The sequence below is a fragment of the Mixophyes fleayi genome, chromosome 3 (assembly GCF_038048845.1).
Source record: "Mixophyes fleayi isolate aMixFle1 chromosome 3, aMixFle1.hap1, whole genome shotgun sequence".
Lineage (NCBI taxonomy): Eukaryota > Metazoa > Chordata > Amphibia > Anura > Limnodynastidae > Mixophyes > Mixophyes fleayi.
This window is the reverse complement of record NC_134404.1, coordinates 112,263,178-112,284,936: the sequence shown is the minus strand read 5'-3', so window position 1 is coordinate 112,284,936 and position 21,759 is coordinate 112,263,178. Positions and strand designations below refer to the sequence as shown.

Genomic DNA, 21,759 nt, shown 5'->3' with positions numbered 1-21,759 from the left:
TTAGAAAGAGAATAAGGAATTTATTTGGATCTCTGCTGTTCCTTTCAACTATTGCATTTTTGGCATTCTACACAGTCTAAAGATTTTTTAGATTTTATATGATTAGGTAAATAAATCACAGAATATGTTTGCCTCCAATAGGTGACTATATAGCAGGGGTGGGCAAACCTGTCCTCAAGGGCCATATCCAGTTCATGTTTTTAGGATTTCTGTCTGTAGAAACAGGTGGGATAATTACTGACCCAGCCAAATATATTAACTCAGCTGTGCATGATTAAAGAAATCCTAAAAACATGAACTGGATATGGCCCTTGAGGACAGGTTTGCCCACCCCTGCTATATAGCATACTTGCCAACTTTGTCAAGTTGTGCTCCAGGAGATCGAAGGGAGGTGGAGTGTGGGTTGAAACTAGGTGAATCATGTCTTGCAAATTACGACCTAAGCCCCGCCCCCCACCACTTAAGTAAAGAAATAGTCAGGAAACGGGAAGTTTCCCTGCTCTGCCAGGAGTCGCCCACTTTAAGGAATTACTTTGATATTTGCACCTCCGACCACTAGAGGTTTCTGTATTCGCAAACTTACCCTCCGATTTTCCCTTACCTAAGATGGCCAGAATGGCATCAAGGAGAAACCATCTTGGATCCTGTTTCCTGTTTGGACCTATAATAGGACCTTTCTGAATTAGACATGTACTTGAGTGTTCTGCCTGTTCAGCTCCTGCTACTTTCTCCACTTCCTTGCATTCGTGAATACCCTCTTGTGTACCGACACAGCAAATGTCTAACTACCCTGCTTGTGTACCGACGCGGCAAACGTCTGACTACCCTGCTTGTGTACCGACCCGGAAAATGTCTGACTACCCTGCTTGTGTACTGACCCAGCAAACATCTGACTACTTGCTGGATATCTACTCAGCTATTGGGCTTCAAATAATAATACCAGTATAGTTACACCCGCAGTTTCCGGGGAAAATAGGCAACTATGCTATAGTTGCCTAATTGTTTTGTTTTCATTTTTACCTATCTAGTGCTGCTGAAACCCTCTGGATAGAAATGAGTAACATCACAGTGAGATTTAATGCAAAACGGATTTTGTGGCATAACTGGCTCTTTTGCTGTGGTACTATGTTCCGGCGATACAATCTTAAATATCCACGTTTGCTTTGCCATTCTGCACTGTATTTGTTTTTCATTGTAATCACAAAGTGTGATTACAAATCTAGGAATGAGTGCCTGAGATATATACATTAGGGAGCCTATTGATCAATTGGCTGTTACTCAAGAGAATACGGCTGTTTTCACTGGATAAAGGCTCTTTTATCGTATCTCCAATGTGATAACTTAGTTATCACCAAATCCAGGCAGATTCCCCTCTTCCCCCAAGTCCAGCCATCCAGGGGCAGGCTGGACTTGGGGGAAGGGGGGCATCTGCCTCCCAGGCCAGTCCCAAAATGGACTACCTTGGGCTGGGTCACTGGGCCACCTGCATTTTTTTACTTTAAAATGTTCGCAATAGGCTGCTGAGTCGAGTCTTGCCCCCCAGGGTAAAATTTATCAGCCCTCCCCTGCTGCCATCCCCGTAGACCTCTATGGGGACAGCGAAATTATTCAATTTATCAAGCAACGTAAAGCTTAACTTTTTGCCAGCACCTTTTATCTTCGTTTTCATTTGCCGAAGAGGAGGATCATTAGCGAAGACGAATTTCTTCTTGATTCCTCCCTGGTAGGTTGCACACTCCTCCCCTCCTTCTTTTCCACACTTGCTAAAAATAACTCTTAATAGAAGGTAAATCCACAGCTCAATAAAAAAGATGACTAAGGGTCTTGAGGCATGGCCCTTCTCTGTTTATATTTTATATTATTATATTTTAGATTTTAATTGAATTTTGTTGTATCATGATTAGGTTAAAAGTCCTTTTAATTATTTGCAAACTGTGTATTTATTTCACAAGCTGCTTTTGCTGTGTTGTATGTCTGCCACTTGCCTGTTTCCCTATGGAGCCCGGAGATATGAGCATTTTCTCTTTCCCTGCCAAACTCTCCTGCAATATACACCAGTTTTGTCAGCTTTGTGCGCCTTGCACGCACAGTATGCTGTTACCTTGAAGACAGAGCTTTCCCTGCTAGTGCCAAAATCTTATGGTTTGGAGAAAGACTTCACTGAGGCATGGAGTTTTTCCTGGCACTCTCCAATTGATAAATAGAGGAGAAAGCATATGGGATTTTTATCCCCTGTGATAAACACCCAAAAAAATATTGCTTTTCACTGCAAATGGGGTCTGAATGAGAAATAGACAGCAGAAACATGAATTCTGTTAAGCCATTACATTAGTAGGTACTGTACATCCTAATTATTGTATGACAGTGAAATATAATCAGTGCAGTGTAACATTTGTATAAGCAAATGTCATAGTTATGGTCTAATCAGTAATTAGGAAAATAATATATTAATCTGATCATGATCTTGCCCAAAGATGTGAGTGGATTTTGATAATATTTGCAGCAAATCCCTTTGTGGGTAATTCAGGGGTTAACGGTTACTGATATCCACAGCTCTGCCTTGTGTCACCCCATTTGAATATATTTTTGAGATACCTAAATGTCACAGACTATGGTTTATTGCACCCTACCCCGAAACTACTAGATTTGTGCTGAAAAGTGCCAGCCTCTTCACAAACACCATGTATCTGGGGCGCAGGGGCAAGAAAAAAATTGGGACCCTCTAGAGTGACAGCTTTGGCACCCCAGTGGTCACAGTCATTTTAAGGGCCCATTCATGAATGTTTTCCACTTGATTAATGGGAAAAGCTTCGCCATTTTTAGAACATAACTGATAAACTACATGTTTTAATCAACCAAATCAAGTTCACTTAATTTTGAAAGAACATTTTTGGCAAATTAGAGTGTTGTGGCAATGAATGAATGTTTTATGGTGATTTTTAATTAATTTAAAACTAGTGGGGGAAAAAAACGATCTTTAGTAGATATAGAGCAGAAAGAGACAGCTTCTTGGCATTTCCTTATTCTACGTGTATATCACTGATTCATACTGTAAGTCATTATTCTTAATGCAGGCTCTTGGCTGTAATTAGATTAAGTATCCACTTGAAGTACTTTATCCTTATATATGTTTTCTAGTCATGCTGAGTTCAGCCGAGATGTTTTTTTTATGAAGAAATAAGTAACTGGTATATGCTGTATTGCTATAATTTCATATATCATAATAATGTTCTTTATTGGAGATTACATCAGTCAATGTGACATTGTGTTCCAGAAATAAAAAACATAATTGTGCACCAGACCTGCTAACCACACTATTCATTTAATTTAAAGTGTTTACATAATTTTCTTCATTAGTAGGACAAATATATTGCAGGTCAATGAGGCTGTATTATCAATCTAAATTATAAATCACAACCAAGAATAAATAGGCGCTCTCGATTTTTGATGTGTAGACCAACACATGTTGAATAGTAAATACAGGAGAAATAAAATTAACAGATATACTGAATTATGTTAGAAACAAAAGGGCAGATTTATTAGAAAGAGCCCCATTGTCAGCGACATCTGAAAAGATTAGCCCAGAGAAGGTCCTGGAATGGGACAGTACCTATTCTGGGACCTTCACTGGGCCAATCTTTTCAGATGGGGCAGCTGAGTATCACTCTACTAATTGTTGCAGCTGTATAGTGTATTCTGTTTAACAGGGAGTCGGTGGCAGTTTGCAAAATAGCTATGAATCATTGATAGAAGTATTCTTCTAACTAGACAATGTAATTTGAAATCAAATCAGGAGACTGTGTTGTCTTTCATGGAATATCCCGACTATAATTACAAATCAAGAGTATCTAGGCATGCAGGTGGTAGTTAGTGGTGGCTGTGCTTTAGGTCGACTAAGTGCCCTACCTTCAATGTAATCATTTTCTCTCAAATGTAAAGCAGCTAAAAATGTGTGAATTTAGAAATTATTTGGTAGTGCTGTGGATTGTCCTTACACCAAGAACAGGGTTGTTTAGAAGATCTACTGGACACCATCTCAGTTCAGCTGCTGGACCCAGGTTCAACTTAAAATTTTGTCAACTGTTATTGATGTTGCCATCTCTGTTCCTCCTTTGGTGATCTCCACTGCCTCCAGCTGCCACAAAACACTAGGAACAAGTATCCTGTTTCCAGCAACGAGCAAGTTGCTAAAGATTGGTCTACATTTAGCTACTCTGATCTACCAGATAACCACAAGAATGTCCATGCAGCAGCAAAGCAATGAAATTCTCTAGAACCAAAAAAGATGGAAGTTTAATTAAGAGAAACAATCAAAATTCATCGTAGTTGCCAGTTTTTGCCAATTTTACGATTCCTACTAGACTGTTTCATGTCACTACCTTACACTGTCTCTCCTCAAGCCAACTATGCTGTACCACTGGTGGCTGAACAGAGGTCCAGTCATCAAAGGCTGCTTTATTAATGGTGGCTGATAATGCTTCTGCATTACAATAGCCAAACACACTTTCCCCACCAGCAGCTGCAATTGGTCTTCCGCTACCTTGTGTACCAAGTGACTCCACACCTCCTATAGTGTAAGCTCCTTTAGGCAGGGCCATCTTTAGCTTCTGTTTCATGTCCTTTTGTTTGAGTCATGATCCCCTCATTGTACAGTGCTGTGTAATATATCAGCTCTTTATAAATAAAGGCTTTTATCCTTTAACTAGCAGTGTGAGTCACAATCATTGGCCCCCATAACAAAATTTGTGTGTGTGTGTGTGTGTGGGGGGGGGGGGGGGGGGTATACTTACCACACTGGAAGCCCAAGCTCAGCTCTTCTGAGCACAAGCAATGGCTAGGACATGTGAAGTGGAGCCCTGTTTTGGCTCCAAGTTCCACTGTGATGGCTAATTCATTTACATGTTAGCTTATCTGCGAATTATCTATTAAACAGGGCCGGACTGGCCATCTGGCACTTCTGGCAAATGCCAGAAGGGCCGTTGGCAGTGTGGGCCGGGCCGGTCCGGCTCCCTGTGATACCCCGATTAAATAATGTGTAGCCGTCATGACGTGTGACGTCATGACGGCTCTGTACGCTGGCCCGGCTCCCGCGTAGGACTAGCTGCAGTGGAGGCAGCTGTCAGTGTTGAGGTAAGTGTAGAGAATATGTGTGCAGGGAGGGAGGGGAGACAAACGGAATATGTGTGCAGGGAGGGAGGGGAGACAAACGGAATATGTGTGCAGGGAGGGGGGGAGAAAGACGGAATATGTGTGCAGGGAGAAGGGGGAAACAAACGGAATATGTGTGCAGGGAGAGGGGGAGACAAACGGAATATGTGTGCAGGGAGGGGGGGAGACAAACGGAATATGTGTGCAGGGAGGGGGGGAGACAAACGGAATATGTGTGCAGGGAGGGGAGGGAGACAAACGGAATATGTGTGCAGGGAGGGGGGGGGAGACAAACGAATTATGTGTGCAGGGAGGGGGGAGACAAACGGAATATGTGTGCAGGGAGGGGGGAGACAAACGGAATATGTGTGCAGGGAGGGGGGGAGACAAACGGAATATGCGTGCTGGGAGGGAGGGGAGACAAACGGAATATGTGTGCAGGGAGGGGGGGGAGACAAACGAATTATGTGTGCAGGGAGGGGGGGAGACAAACGGAATATGTGTGCAGGGAGGGGGGGGAGACAAACGAATTATGTGTGCAGGGAGGGGGGGAGACAAACGGAATATGTGTGCAGGGAGGGGGGAGACAAACGGAATATGTGTGCAGGGAGGGGGGGGAGACAAACGGAATATGTGTGCAGGGAGGGGAGACAAACGGAATATGTGTGCAGGGAGGGGGGGGAGACAAACGGAATATGTGTGCAGGGAGGAGGGGAGAGACAAACGGAATATGTGTGCAGGAAGGAGGGGGGAGACAAACGGAATATGTGTGCAGGGAGGGGGGGAGACAAACAGAATATGTGTGCAGGGAGGGGGGGAGAGACAAACGGAATATGTGTGCAGGGAGGGTGGGAGAGAAACGGAATATGTGTGCAGGGGGGGAAGAGGGGCAATAAATGTCTGCAGGGGGGGGCAATAAATGTCTGCAGGGGGGGAGAGGGGCAATAAATGTCTGCAAGGGGGGGAGAAGGGCAATTAATGTCTGCAGGGGGGAGAGGGGCAATAAATGTCTGCAGGGGGGGAGAGGAGCAATAAATGTCTGCAGGGGGGGCAATAAATGTCTGCAGGGGGGGAGAGGGGCAATAAATGTCTGCAAGGGGGGGAGAAGGGCAATTAATGTCTGCAGGGGGGAGAGGGGCAATAAATGTCTGCAGGGGGGAAGAGGGGCAATAAATGTCTGCAGGGGGATGGGGGGGGTGAGTGAAAGTGCAGGGGGATGGGGGGTGAGTGAAAGTACAGGGGGAAGGGGGGATGAGTGAAAATGTCAGCAGGGGGAAGGGAGGGTGAGTGAAAATGTCTGCAAGGGGAAGAGGGGGTGATTAAAAATATCTGCAGGGGGAAGAGGGGGTGATTGAAAATGTCTGCAAGGGGAAGAGGGGGTGATTGAAAATGTCTGCAGGGGGGGGCAATGGCTGTAGGAGTGGGAAAATAAAAATGACCAATGTGTGTGGGGGACAGTATATGAATATGTGTGTGGGGGACAGTTTATGACTATAATGCGTGCTATTAAGAGAATGTGGGGCTGTTTGGGGAAAATGAGGTCTAATTATTAAATGTGAATTTGAATTATTTAATGCCTGGGATGTTTGTGGGAAATGGTTATTTTTATTAAACATAAATGCTATTTAATTTCTTGCTGAGGTTGTTTGGAGGGAGGGAAATAGATTTATTTATTAAATGGGAATACTATTATTTTAATGTTGGGGCTGGAGTGAGGCCTAATTTTATAACGTGGGTGCTATATTGAGTTAACACCGGTGCTGTTTGGAGTTTTCTAACTTTCATGTACCCATTTTTTTTTTTACAAATAGGGCCCCCAACATTCCAGGATCTAGACAAGCAGCAACTGATCTAAAGACACCAGCAGCCACCATTGGTGACAATGACAAGACAGGTAAGAGAGGGCAGGACAGTCTGCCAACTGTTCTGAATTTGGTGGGTGACTGTCCTGCTTAGTCAGGATTTGGTCTGACTGCAAGGATAGTTGGGAGGTATGTCCTACTTCACATTGTACTGCTTGTGAAGGCAGAACTGTGTGCACCTAACAGTAGTGCTCACAGTATTGCCTATGTATTTGTTGAAAATGTGTCTAATAACCATATTACATCATAGGAGCCCCCTGTCTTAAGTGCCTAGGGCCCCCTGAGACTAAGTCCAGCTCTGGTTAGCAGGAGGGAGTAGATAGCTACTCCCAGTCCCTGGATAGGACACAGCCTGCAGAGCAAGCCGAGGAGCTCTAAGTCTCATGAGATTTATTAATCTTGTGAGACTAAGAGTTTCCCTGCTCACTCTACAGGACGTTCCCACTCTGATGGATGTCAGCAGCATCAGAAGCATAGATAAGTACAGTGGACTGGGGGTGTTGTAATGTGCTTCTGGGGTGGAGGGGTGGCATGATAGGGAGGGCCTGATAAATGTAATGTTTTATTATAATGTATGTAATGTATGTATCAATGCCCCATGTTGACCATGCCCCCAACATAATGTGGCCACGCCCTTAGCGGCACCCAGTATTTTCATGCTTATCAACAGAGATGGGCCTGTATGCTTGAAATGCCAGGGCTGATTTTTAGTCCCAGTCCGGCCCTGCTATTAACTGATCATTCAGAAATCCTTCTTTTCCAAACATTAGATACCAACACTAAGCAAATGCAGCTGTGTCTGAAATTATCAGAGCTTCTCTGCACATACTCAGATGAGCAAAGCAGGAGCCTCTGGAGCAGATAGATAGATACACATCACCTCTCTGCTAGGCCCCATAGCAGTAGCAAGGGCTGCACTGGCGATAGTGTAGCCTCTGCTCTTATCACTGAATATTCATGTACAAAGGGGAATACAGAAACAAACTATGCGGCAGTCAGGGTTGTCAGTGACAGAGTAGACTTCTGCAGGCTGTATCTCTGCAGTAACTATTAATTCTTGTTTACCTGTCAGTTTGTCATTTCTGTTATTGCTCTTTTATGAAATGCAGGAAGTTTGGGAAATTATCACTTCACAACCAACACAGATATTGCTGTTGATAGCCAAGCCACCATATGTAATTTCATCTGTTTTGTTTAGAAGGTTTTAGGTCCATTGAACACTCCAGTGATTAAGGGCCAGATTCATTAAGGAACATAAATGCCGATACGTGCTATATTTTGAATTAACTTGCACTGCGCATGCCAAAAAATGGACCATACACCAGTGTATATATATATATTGTACGTATCCAGTAATGTGCTGTGTCTGCCTGCATACTGTATGTGCTATATAGGCAGAGCGTACCTACACCATATTCAAAAAGATGGTTCTTCAGATTTGCTTCTAGTTGAAAATGGATGTGTTTATGCCCTGAATTACTTGCATTTCAATAAAAATTCACAATACGTTCATTTGTGTGCCTTAATAAATCAGGCCCTAAGTGACCAGTGTCTTTTTGAATAAATTCTTGATCTAGAGGGGACTGGTCGGTTATGACAAGCATGTCATTGTGTTTGGACTGAGTAGCACAAAAATAAATTACTCTTTGACAAAGAATCCCAAAATCATCTCACCAAATCAGGCATTCTGCCAGAAATACAGAGGAACAGAAAATGACTATTATATATAAACTACAGCTCTATTTCTTCTTCTTTGTTTTAGGTGACATTACGGTAAATTTACCATATTTTTGAAATTTAGAACATGAACTGCACCCTCATATTAGGGGAAAACCCACACAACACACGCAAACAATATTGTTTGCACCTCATATTTCTTCATCTGTCACTGTCTCTGCTTTGTTACTGTCCCCATTTCTTCATCAAGAGGTTTGCACTCTCTCTCCCCATTGAATTCTTTCTCTAACACCATGTGGCTATGTCTCTCATTCTCCATCATGAGACTTGCTCTTTCCTTCCCATACCTGGTGCTCTTGCATTGTCGGGTCTCTCTCTTTCTCTACCCATGTGACTTTACCTCTCTATATACCCCTCTGTGTTTCCCATTTTCGCAATACCCCTGGTGGATTTTATCTATTCTCTTTTTATCACACTCTCTCTTTCTCACCCCTCAATGTATGTTTTTTGTTTCTCTCTCATGAGGTTCTGTCTTTTTCTCTGCATCCGGCAACCATCTTTCTCTCCCTCCCTGTGGCTCTCTCTTTTTCTCTATAGCCCCTCTACTAGGATAAGTATACTACTGGGTTTGCCTGCCCAGGGGATGCTGGAAAGTGACACAACTCCTTGTGTTTGCCACAATCCCAACCCTGTTAGCAGAATGAAGTTACACCAGCCTCAGTAAAGTTAGTGTAGTTACTTTGCAGATGCTGATAATACATTTCATTATCCACCAAATACTGCAGGTGGCAAGGACTGGATAAATTCAACTCACATCAATTTCTCCAAATTAGGTTGCAAATTTGCAAGTTGTTGCGAATTTAATAAATTCCAGCAAATCAATGATTCGACACAATTTGCAAGTGTAAATCAGTGAATCTGTTTTGTTCTGCCTGGATATAAGTGGATCTTGGGCCTGAGGGACTGTAGTAAAGATTATTTTGGCTAATCTCAGAGTAGAGGTCAGGGAAGTCTGTAGCTAAAGCAAGTCAGAGAGCTAGGAGGGTAGTCAGGAATAGCCAAGATCATGCACAAGGAATCAGAATACCGAGTTTGTGCAATTAACTACTAGATTTATATACCCTCTGAATGTTGTTGATTAGCTATAGATAGGAACTGGGCCACATTGGGGGTGTGTGACTTTTGAAGTAGTATTCTGCACTGCCCCTCTATGTATAGTATGTTAACTCATAAACACCAACATATGTCAAGAGATTTCTATTGAAAAACTAATGAATCATGACAGTAAGTTTTGTATCTGGCATGGTTGTAGAGGGATTTGGGAATTATCCACTGCTGATAGAATTCCAAATTTTTGGGGAGGGTTCCCGTTGCCTACATGAACCCGCCCTATGCTCAAATAACAGTAAATGGTGGGGGGACATGCTCTTTTTACAGTAACGAGTGGGAAAGCGATTGGACGGGTAGGTGCCGGGAGCCTCACAGACCCCTTCAAACTTCTTGATTTCTGACTGCAGAGAATCAATGTCAGTAGGCTGATTAGGTCCCCATTCTGTTTGCTTAGTTGGAGGAAATCAATGCAGAAGCCTGTGAATGGGCTGTATCGAGCCTCAACGCCAGATGTACTGGAGGATTCGGATGTACACACAAGGAAAAATAGTTTCCAGATGGGTGAATGAACTAGAGCAAACTGAACCTGTGCCCAGGATAGTGTTAACTATTATAGAGAATGGTGAGACCCCAGAGAATCAGTGAAAACACACCTTGCCTCTTCCTGGTTGCTCCTGTTGGGTTATAACCCCCCTCCCCACCTTCCTTCCTTTTCCTATTCTCTAATCTAGAACCTCTGATTGCACATTCTCATTCTTTCTTATTTCCATTCTATCAACTAATGCCGTTTTACTCTATTCCCGTTCCCAAAACTTGGGTCTGTCACCCCAGTATCCTCATTCTCCCAACCAGTGTCAGTCATTCCACTATTTATATTCACCCAGTGTTCCTGTTCATCTTCTCCCCAGTCCTGTTTGGCCCCTCTCTTTTCTTCTCAAACACAGTTATCAAGCTGTATGTGACAATACTGATCAATTTACATTCTAGATCTCCCATTTCTGAAGTCTTAAGAGCAAAATGCAGAATTATTCTAACAGCCTTCTTAGGGTGCACAGGACAATGTCTCATTAATAACTCCTCAGAAGTTTGGTTTCCTTTTTCATGGATGCTACCCTGGAGAGAAGGTACAATTAGCATGCGCAGACTTTGCGACACATGCATACTGTAACCAATAACAAGGAGTACAAAATATATAACTTTTGAAGTGGCCTTATTTCTGCAGTACAAATATCTCGCCAGGACAGACACATTTCTCCGGGGCTGTCCAGGTGAGATAACATTAGTAAATTGCGGGGAACCTAGATTCTTCTTATCACTGTAATGAGTGATAAAAGCGATAATATTATATGAAGAAAGTATTTGGGGATCATATTGAAATTGTAAAGATTATCATTAGCTGTATGTAGCTTAGTCAGCTACACATACAGTGGTGTAAAATAAATGCAAAGCCACAATACAGTAGAAGAGTGCCCTGACTTTAAAGCAAGGTCAGACAACCGGTGGCTCGCCAGCTGTTATACAGTAGAGCATACCAGCCTCTGGCAGTGTGGCTGGATCACACAAATCACAACGAGAACACTAGCTACAAACATACTTTGGGTCAAACCAGATGACACTGCTGGGGATCAGCTATAGAAAGAACCCTGGATACATCCAGCTTCCCACAGAAATGCTGCAGTATGGCTGCACGCTAGATGCGCTCAACTAGTGTGTATCTTGCAAATATTTGGACATAGAATATAGGTTAGATTTAATCCCTAAAAAGTCCATAGTGGATTTATCTAAAATAAAAAGTTGTCGTTTTTTTAATCATAAACTGATAAAAAAAAATGCTGTTTAAACATTGACATAAAAGAACTACACTATTCATTGCAGTGTTTTACCTGAAGCCATCAAACTCATATTTAACAATCAATCTTACACAATGAAATGAAATTTAATAGGTACAGCCCTCATTGTTGTCAGACATTACTGTAGAGAGCACTGCAGGCATGAACATTCAGACATAACGACATGGAGTTAATTATGTATTTATACTGCTAAAGTATCAAATAGTTTCCTTGATTGTGAAATATTTATACTTACTCTGATGAAATAGTGTGCAGAGTTTAATACTGAATAACTTTCATAATTGCTAAAAAAATATTTCGTCAATTGAGAGTAGTAAACCCTGTAACTTGATTGAACAAAAAGGTTTTCATTTAAACTTCTTGAAAAGTAAAAGTTTCCACTTTTTAAAGGACCTCATTTAGAGTCAGACGCAAAGTCTGTTTTAGGCGCAAGTGTCCAAAATGCAGGCGGATTTGGTGCTTTCTGCACATGCATGATAGTGTTTTTTTGTTGGATGCGCCTAAAACGGACTTTGCGTCCGACTCTAAATGAGGTCCAAAATGTATATTCATTTTGAGTAAAGATTACCGAGCATCGTTAAAGACAGTGCAAATGAATCGATATACAATCCATCACTTTAGCAAAACTACATCTTGAAAAAAAAACATATCAAAAAGTTCATTATTAAGCAAACTCCTTCCAGGGAGTTACATCCAGTTGATGCCACAGGGACACATTTTGGGCACCTTAGTTCATATTTGGGCACCCCTGTTCATATTTGGGGATCAGCCACGACCATGATCCAATTCATGCCTTTACACACTCCTAATAATTGATTCTTAAACCATTGCATATCAATACAATGTGTATGTCACAAAACTCAGAGGTTCGTTTGATAGTGTTACACTAAGGTGTTTCTATGATAATTACTACTAGACGTCTGTATCTCGAAATGCTATGAGCTGCAGGAGGCAGTAGACTCTTTTTAACATTCTTACATTGAAGCCCTTCAAAAGACTAATAATTCCCAACAAGTGACATCATAATCTCTTAAAGCATAACATGGGGAATGATATTCAAACATATCTGCAGAAAATACGTTCAAATGTGCAATTTATTTCATGTTGCTCTCTATATAGAATGTTTTCCTGGATATCAATGGCACAGTGACACTAGGAATGGAAGATACTATATGAAGTTACCACTAAACATATAGAAGGAAGAATAAAAGACAATGTGCCACAACTCAAAGCACATAAGTAACATTATTATAAATACTAATAATTAATATTACATTCCCTAAATAAATATAGTGTGCAATAACTTTTACTCTACATTTAAAGACATAGTTTAGAGTTGTCATTTAAAAATGTGAGAGTCCTTTCACGTCACATAAATAAATATTTTAAGATCTGAATCACATTTTAACTTGGATGTTTGCTGAATGAACACAATTTTAACTCGTATTAACAAAATCAGTTTAACAATGTCACATGTGCCAAGTCTCATTTTAAATACAGTTCACAAGATCACAACAATAAAAGAGGTTAAATAAACACATACCTTCTTTCATCTGGTCTGTATGATGAGGACCGGCCACTGGTCCAAATAAACATCTTAGAGTGTTGTCCAACTTCGCCTTTCCCGACAGTGGTGGACTTGGAGGAATGACGTAGTGACCTGAGAGATGAATACTTGGAGTCACTTATTTGAAGAACATGATGACAATTAGTGGCCATTGCATAAAGGCTTCACAATTCTACTTTTATGTTGCAGACAATACTCAAAAGATTTTCAAATTAAGAGACAGAAAGTGATATGTAAAATAATGCAGCTCCCCCCCTCTCTCGTTGCAATTTTAATTAATAGCACTATCTCTTGCTTTGATTTTCTCACGTTCATTTCCAGCAGTGTGAGTCAAGGCACCCTGACTCTAGCCGTGGTAGGTTTTGATGTTGAAAATGTGGAAACAACAGTGACCTAGTAGTTGTAAAATGATAATCCTGTAGGCTTTTACTAAATTGTTGTTTTGGATGCTATAGTTTTGTGCTTTATTTTAATCCGCCTGTGTTTCTTCTAATTCTTTTTTTTCCTGAGCAGAAATGTATCCAGTATAATTATATTAGCCCATGATGCATGATTCAGACTACATTGATCTGCTACCAAACCTTTAGTTAAGTCTCACTTCAGTTTCACATACAGTTGCTCTCCCACCTGACACTGCTCGAGAGAATCTTAGCAACGTAGCCAGGTGCTGCTGATCCATGATGTCTAATGTCCATTGATGCAAGCAGTGTATGTTCCAAGGTTTGTTTCCTTTTGCCTTTATTGCTTTACATGTTTTTTTTAACCATTTGATCACCGTCTCACCTTATTATTGGAATAAGCTAAATATTTCTGCACAAAATGTAAATCGTTTAAATAGATTCTTAATTTGATAGATCATTACTTGAATGTTAGTAGATGAAAACAAAATACTTGCTGAAAACAGCAATACCTTCTAATGTTTTTAAAAAGCTATAGTGAATCAACTCTGAAATCAGTCTTAAGCAGCCTCCTATGTCTAGAGTTTGATCCACATATGAGTCAAAACCAGTTAAACTTCAAAACAAAGAATTATACACAGAATTGGCGCTAATGACAAACTATCCAATACAATTGGCATCACAAAAACAAAAATAATGACATACAAAAAAATATGTATATGTCCTTCTTTTTTTCCAAAGTCGCGCAAGTTTCCAAAAAAAGTACACTTAATATAGTACTTGTAGTGGATGATCTCCTCTGATTACAATAATTTGTATAGTGTTTTCCACTGTGATGTTAAACTGTGTTCCATCCCAAATGCATATATCTAAAAACAAGCAAATATCTCATAGTGCAGATATATATGTTGGATTTATGCGAGTCCGCACTAAGAGATATAACTTTCTTTTTGCGCAATACTTGTTCTGGTAACGTCAACTCAGGACGACATTACCAGAGCAAAAACATTAGCAAAATGCTTTATTCCTAAAACAAACCATTTTTAAAACAGTACAGTTTAAAGAAATACTTAGTTATTAAAAACATAGAATAGTATTTATTAATTTATGTTACAAAACCAACATTATGCTATAAATACTGTTGTTTAGGTGTGTGTTTATTTTTGAACACTCTATTTTAACATTTTTTAAAACATTTTTGTTTTTTAATAATAGAACAATTTCATTTATCACGCATGTGCACAATAATGGAGACTGGCTCGGCAAAGTAGTATGTTAACTATTATTGTTCCGGAGCCAGTATCATTGGGGCAGATGAGCAACGCTCTACTTCCACGGCAATAATATTTTCATAAATGAGGACGATAACAAAAATTGTATCACTGCAATAAGTAGTTCTATGGGGAATCAATCATAAATAGGTCATTTATTCCCTTAACAACACTTAATAGTGCAATGGATCGCCTGTAATAAAGTGAAAGTAACTACATTTGTCAGCTCGAGGGCTAAACAAAATGACTATTTTGATTTGTACCACCCAGCCTAGTCACAAACACATATGCTTAAGAAAAATGAATGTGCTTGGTTCCCATAGAAACACGTACTGAAACATTTTGCATAGCGATACATAGCAAAGATAAGGATAATGCATTGTTATTTTAAGGTTCCTTGAAAGCTACATTTAAAACATTTTGCAATTTATTCCATTACCTGCATTCATTTTTCATTGCAAGATAACATTACATGAATGCATTTCTCATGTGGTAAACCATTCTGGATTAGCTATGTAAATCCAGACACATAATAATTAAGCATCTTGCATGGCTTCATTACAGTTAGTTCATAAGCATGCTGAAAACTGAACTAACTGCAAAGAAGCATGTCTATTCCATATGTGTCCAGATTTCCATGACCTAGTAAAATAAAAACATAGTGCAGTATTCTCTATATGATATATGGCTGTGTCAACAGATCATCCAGCCCTGCATAGGGATCACTGATCCGATGATCCATATTTCTATACGTGTTTGTTTCCTTCTGAAACAAAAGTTACATAAAGGTAACAAACATCACTGTATATAGTTGTTAACTGTTACTAATTTCCAAGGAGAGTCCTAAATTTTAAAGTCATCTCTGCTAAGGTGACCTAGAACAGTGTTGGCTAACCTATGACACTCCGAGTGTTGTGAAACTACAGGTCCCAGCATACCCTTCCAGCAATAAGCTGCTATATATTGGCAAAGCATGCTGGAACTTGTAGTTTCACAACACCTGGAGTGTCACAGGTTAGCCAACATTGACCTAGAATAATATTTATAGGGGCAGCAAGGTGGCTTAGCAGTTAGCACTTCTACCTCACAGCACTGGGGTCATGAGTTTGATTCCCTACTATGGCCTTATCTGAGTTTGTATGCTCTCCCAGTGTTTATGTGGGTTTCCTCCGGATGCACTGGTTTCTTCCCACTCTCCAAAAACATACTAGTAGGTTAATTGGCTGCTATTAAATTGTCCTTAGTCTCTCTCAGTCAAAGCTAAAGCTAGATACACACTACACGGTTTTCGTCCAATAATCGTCTCAATCAGCCGACATACGACCCCTCGTTCAAAAGTCGGGTCAGTGTGTGTAGTGACACGATGGTCGGAAGTCTGCCCAAATGGACGATTGTTGCATCATTTGGTTGGTCGTACCGTTTAATATTATTGTTACAATCTCGTTTCCGTTGTGTAGTGTGTATAAACTTGCGTCCGATCCGTGTCAATCCTCCGATACTTCCTCGACCTGGGGGACGTGTGTATGTAAATTTTTGATGTCTGTCCCAGTACATGTTTTGTATAGATGTATATTGCACCTGTCTGGCTGCAGACCATTACCCATGTTGGCAATGTATTCATATTTACCCAATGAAGAGACAGTGTTGCCTTCTCTTTTATGAAACTTTGGGTGTTAACTATAGTGAAAGCTCTGCCCCTTTAGGCTAATGTCTTTGGTATATCGTTACATTCCCCACAAATGATGCTTCAGTGTGTACGAAATGAAAATTATTGCTCACGACAAGATGGCTGTAAAAAGTCGCTAAAGGGACGTCCGCTCTTCCCTTTATCGTCCTAAACAAGGCTAGTATGCATGCAGTCCATGGACCGATCGATCGGACCATCGATCGCATGTAAAATCGCTCGGCATAAAAAGTTGGTTGAAATTTCTGTAGTGTGTACCTAGCTGAAATAGCTGTTTAACAATGGTCACATAGGTTGTGCAAAACTATAAGACATTTACTTAATTATACTGATAGTTGTAACTGCAAAAAGCTTATTTTACCAACTGTTAAACCAAGGGGTGTTAATATTGTTGTAATCCATTATTGTCTGTTTTTATTCATAATGAAAAGCTTTGCACATGTTTTGTTTACACTACAGAGTATTTTGTGTTGATCAGTGTTAATAATTCCCATAATTCCATGATATAAGAAAATAAAATGTTCAAAAGGGAGTGAACACTTTTTATAGCCACTGTGCACTATATTGTTATTATTATTATTATTATTATTATTATTATTACTCATAGAAGGAAAATAGCATGTACACTTAACAGGTTTCCTGCAGCAGTAAGAGTATGGCACATGTAGCAGATCCCATAGGGAACCATTGTTGAAAGGTCTTTTGATATGTTGCCATGCAGTCAAACCAATACAAAAGTATGACCAATATTTATCCTTTGTTTTCAAAAATGTAAGTAAAAGTAACAGTTTTTAGCATCTGAGGTCACATAACTTTACCGTCTGCCTGTCATGGTAATGAGCGATCTTAAAGCCAAGTCTGTTATATTTTTAATTATTTTAAACATAATGTATGGATTCTCCAGCAGATATCTTAAAACAACTATAGTTTGTGCATTACTTACACCAGAACACTGGAGAAAATTAATAATAATGCTTTGCAATTATTGTCACTTAGAGGGAGTTCAGTTTAAATAATCTAATGATTAAAGAGCACAATCTAGAACATAAGGTAATGCTTTGCTTGTGGTAAGTTTTATAATATTTATAATTTCTAAAAAGCATTATAATTTATTTTCAACAGAACCTAAAACAGTGCAAAAACTTGGTATATAATTGTAGAATAACTCCAGGAGTTCCTGATGGATCAGACCTTAGAAAAAGAGGCTTCAAAGCATTTTGCTGCCATGTTCCATGAATTGTGGTACTGTTTTGTGTGAAATGAGAAGGGATTGTATGCAGTTCTAGAGCCAAACGTTCTCTTTGTGCTTTTGATTAAGGGATGTAAGTCAATGATTACTTTAGCTTGTGTGCATGGTGGGTCAGTGTTTGTATACTTATATCTGGTTACCAAACATTAGCTATGATTTCCACTCGCTTGCACTACCCATAGTTGCCATAGCGACAGGAGTCATTACAGAACAGCCAAGTGCAAACAAATGTCCTCTATGCAACTACAAGAACTAAACAATAGTTAAATATACCTCCATGTTCCTTTACAGCAGCATAACACACAACACTGAAATATTTCCTAAATATTTACATTGTTTTTTTTTAAAACAATTCAGTTACGTTTTCCTTATTCATCTATTTTTTTTAAATAAGTAAGTGAATTTTAAGATAGATCAGCAAATTAATTTAATCCATATAGAATAAGGTATTCGTGAATATAACAAAGTGCAGATTTAAACTTTTAATACAAAAACTTATCAATGGCCACTGAAAATATTTATTGAGGCTAGATGGGACACTGTAAACAGCACTTATTGCCATTTCAATTCCCGTGAAATACAGGAATAGCTTACACTTCTTTCATGGGGTTAAGAGAAACAGAATTTTGAAGAAGAAAAAGGGGGGGTTTCCAATCTGCTCCAAGGTAAGGACAAACCTCAAGTAGATATAACATATAACGTGATGGGGATGCTCTCCAAACTAGATGAATCTAGAAAGTAAAAAGAGTTCAGTTGATAGTAGATACCAGCTGAACAGAGTAGTATGTGAGGCACTCCTGTCCATGAAATTTTTTTAAAAAATAAAATCAACTTTATTGATAATTATCTTAAAATTTAGACAAATATCCAAATGTCATCAGAATAGGCGAATTAAAAATATAGTAGTGCAGAAGATTAGAATAATGTGTTAAAGAAATAAAAATTGACCCATAGGGAGAGCCGGTCACAATTATTGATCAATTTCCTCGTTTTATGAATATATATCTAAATCAATAATAATTGGTCTGATATCCAATTGAATTATTATGAGAATCACATATCATAAGACCGGATTAGCTCATATATTCTATCTCACCAAGATATTTCTTGCAGTATGTGCAGTCACCGTTATGACTATCAAGGGTAAGTGTTTACTCCACACAGACCTGGATGTTATTGTATGTGCATATATCACACAAGTTAACCCGTGCATGATACTCATGCATTCTAGTCAAATCAAGCTACTTAAGGTCTTAAAAAGGTTCTTGTCATGCATTTGGGCCTAGCCCAGGCCTCCTCAGGGGAAGAGCGTTACTTCCCGACGCAAGTGCCCTTTTTAATGTGTGCTCATGAGGTAAAATTACCTCATGAAAATGAGTTTGACCCCTCAACTCGTAAATTTAGCCTACTACCCCTCCCACGGGGGGAAGGGGGGATGATGGAAGTTAACTGACTTCACTATTCTAATTTTTTTGTCAAATAATGTCAGTATACCAAATTTCAGGTCAATTGGATGAGCCCTTTCTGAGAAAATAGTTTTTTCCACACACACACACACACACACACACACACTAACACACACCGCTAGGCTTTTCTTTTATATATTAGAGATGAGCGGGCTCGGATTCCGCTAATCCAAGCCCACCCGAACAGTGCGGATCCGAACGGGAAACGAGCACTGTTCGGATATTTTCGGCGGGCAAAAAAATGAAAACGAGGCTCTGTCGACCAAGTCTCGCGTCGAATCTCGCGAGGGGTGGGAGGGAGGGCCCAGAACAATTCCATCTTGTACCTCTTTTTTTGTCATTATGTGCTCAAGCTACCTCGGTGCAACCTTTTGGCCTAAAAACAATATTGTGAGGTGTTCAGAATAGACTGGAAATTAGTGGAAATGATTGTTATTGAATGTTATTGAGGTTAATAATAGCGTTGGAGTGAAAAAAAAAACACAAAACTGGTTTTTAGCACATTTTATGTTTTTTTCAAAATAAATCCGAATCCAAAACCTTAAATCCGAACCAAAACCTTTCGTCAGGTGTTTTGCGAAACAAATCCGAACCCAAAACCTCAAGCAAATCCGAATCCAAAACACAAAACACGAGACACCAAAAGTGGCCGGTGCACATCCCTATTATATTAGATAATGCTAAGAATTTAGTAGGTCAGTGTATAACTCCGCCTAGCAGGTGGTGCTGCAGCTTGGTTTTTTTTTTTCACACACACACAGACTAACACACGCTGCTAGGCTTATATATATTAGATTCTTGTGCACTATTGATACATCCTTAGTTATGTGGGGAGAAAAGGGATTGAAATTAACTTATTACAAGTTGAACGTGGCACGAGACTTTATTGACGGGTAATATCCAACGAGGACATCATGTGTGTTAAAAGGTGCCAATATGTGATTAGACCTTTGCAAAACTGATCCCAGCCGAAATATGATTGGGCAGAAAGGTCTATCAGTCTTTCCTGTTAGTCCACATAGGAATTCACTGAGATTTGGACTATTATTCCTGTTATAGCTAAAAGATATATATATTTCTTATTTCTGAATCGATTGTTTCGATATTATTCTGTCATAGAAACAAAATAAAAATTCATATGCTGTATAAGTATCGATATATTTTCACCATGTATTGTCACCAAAATGGTGTTTTACAGTGTACAATGTCCGTGAATAGTATCCAGTGAATTTATAAATGGAGTATGTAAACACCTGAAATATTAATCCCTATAACACGGAGGAGATGTCCTTGTTGCTAAGTAATTACAGCGGAAAGTTCTATTAACAGTGGCACTTGGTTACGGTCATAATATCACTATGTAATTGTTCAAAGTTGTTGGAGCGTCCCACCGTAGTATATACCCGCAAATGTACGAAACAGAGCCACCTATTGTAGTTGTCGTGATTGACCGACACGAAGCCTGTTTTGCCCTTATTTCAAAAACCCTAAGATAAAGTCTTGCATAGCGGTATAGAGCTGCTAAATGATAATTGCTGTAACTGTGATTGTAAACTCGATCCTGGGACACGATCGTGGAGAGGTCCCACTGACCAGCTCCTTAGACTGTGACGTCATGCGTCATGTTACCCCACGTACGTTTCATCCTATCGGCTTATTCATGGGAAATGAATCACATACTACTCTGTTCAGCTGATATCTACTATCAACTGAACTCTTCTTACTTTCTAGAAACATAATTTTGTAAGAAAATAGCTGGTGTTCATTGTGAATGACATAACTGTGGTTTGCTTTATCTACTTTCACAGTATTGGCAATGACGTCAAAGTAAAGGCGTGTGAATAATAGTAAGCGTATTGGCAATGGGCACGGAGAGAACTGTTGGGTATAGTTTAATATAACTTATTTTTTTTAGATTTTCACTTTGTGCCATATGTGATATCATTAATTTTTTATGCTCCATTAGCTGGGAAGTCCACGCCAACCATAGCCATTTAACACATAATTAAATGCCTAATCTTGTAGAAAATTGTAAATTAATGTCATCAAAGATTTAACTTCAAAGGTTACCTTATACCTACCATAAAATCTGTAGAACGAGATGTATTTACTTTTTAAGGTCAAGCCTGAATATGAACATTTGCTTTGTAATTATCTGTTGCATTCCAGACCCTCATTGTACAGTATAAGCAATATCTTATATCGTATTGAAGTTTTAGTATTACATCTTCTGCTCATTCGTTTCATTTTATAGTTTCTGCTGCTCAATTACAATAGTGTATGTACTCGTGAATACTGATTTGTTATTCATTTATTATGGCTTTTCCTTCATACAATAGCTGTTCCCAGGAGAGAATAAAGCATGCTTTCAGCTTGTGTAAGAAGATTTGTGCATATTAAGTCACCACACTTTTCATGTGGGCATAACATAATATATCAGACCTTTTTATGCTATCCTTTATATGCTTTCTTGGGAA

The 21,759-nt window shown here is 39.6% G+C and overlaps 1 protein-coding gene across 1 annotated transcript in view; it reads right to left on the bottom strand.

The window, feature by feature from the left end:
• KCNMB2 (potassium calcium-activated channel subfamily M regulatory beta subunit 2) overlaps window positions 1-21,759 on the bottom strand; it is a 375,173-nt gene that overhangs the window by 42,958 nt on the left and 310,456 nt on the right. Inside the window, exon 3 of the mRNA XM_075202157.1 lies at window positions 13,191-13,307. Coding sequence (XP_075058258.1) covers window positions 13,191-13,243 — 53 coding nt within the window. The 5' untranslated portion in view covers window positions 13,244-13,307. The remainder of the gene's footprint in view (window positions 1-13,190; window positions 13,308-21,759) is intronic.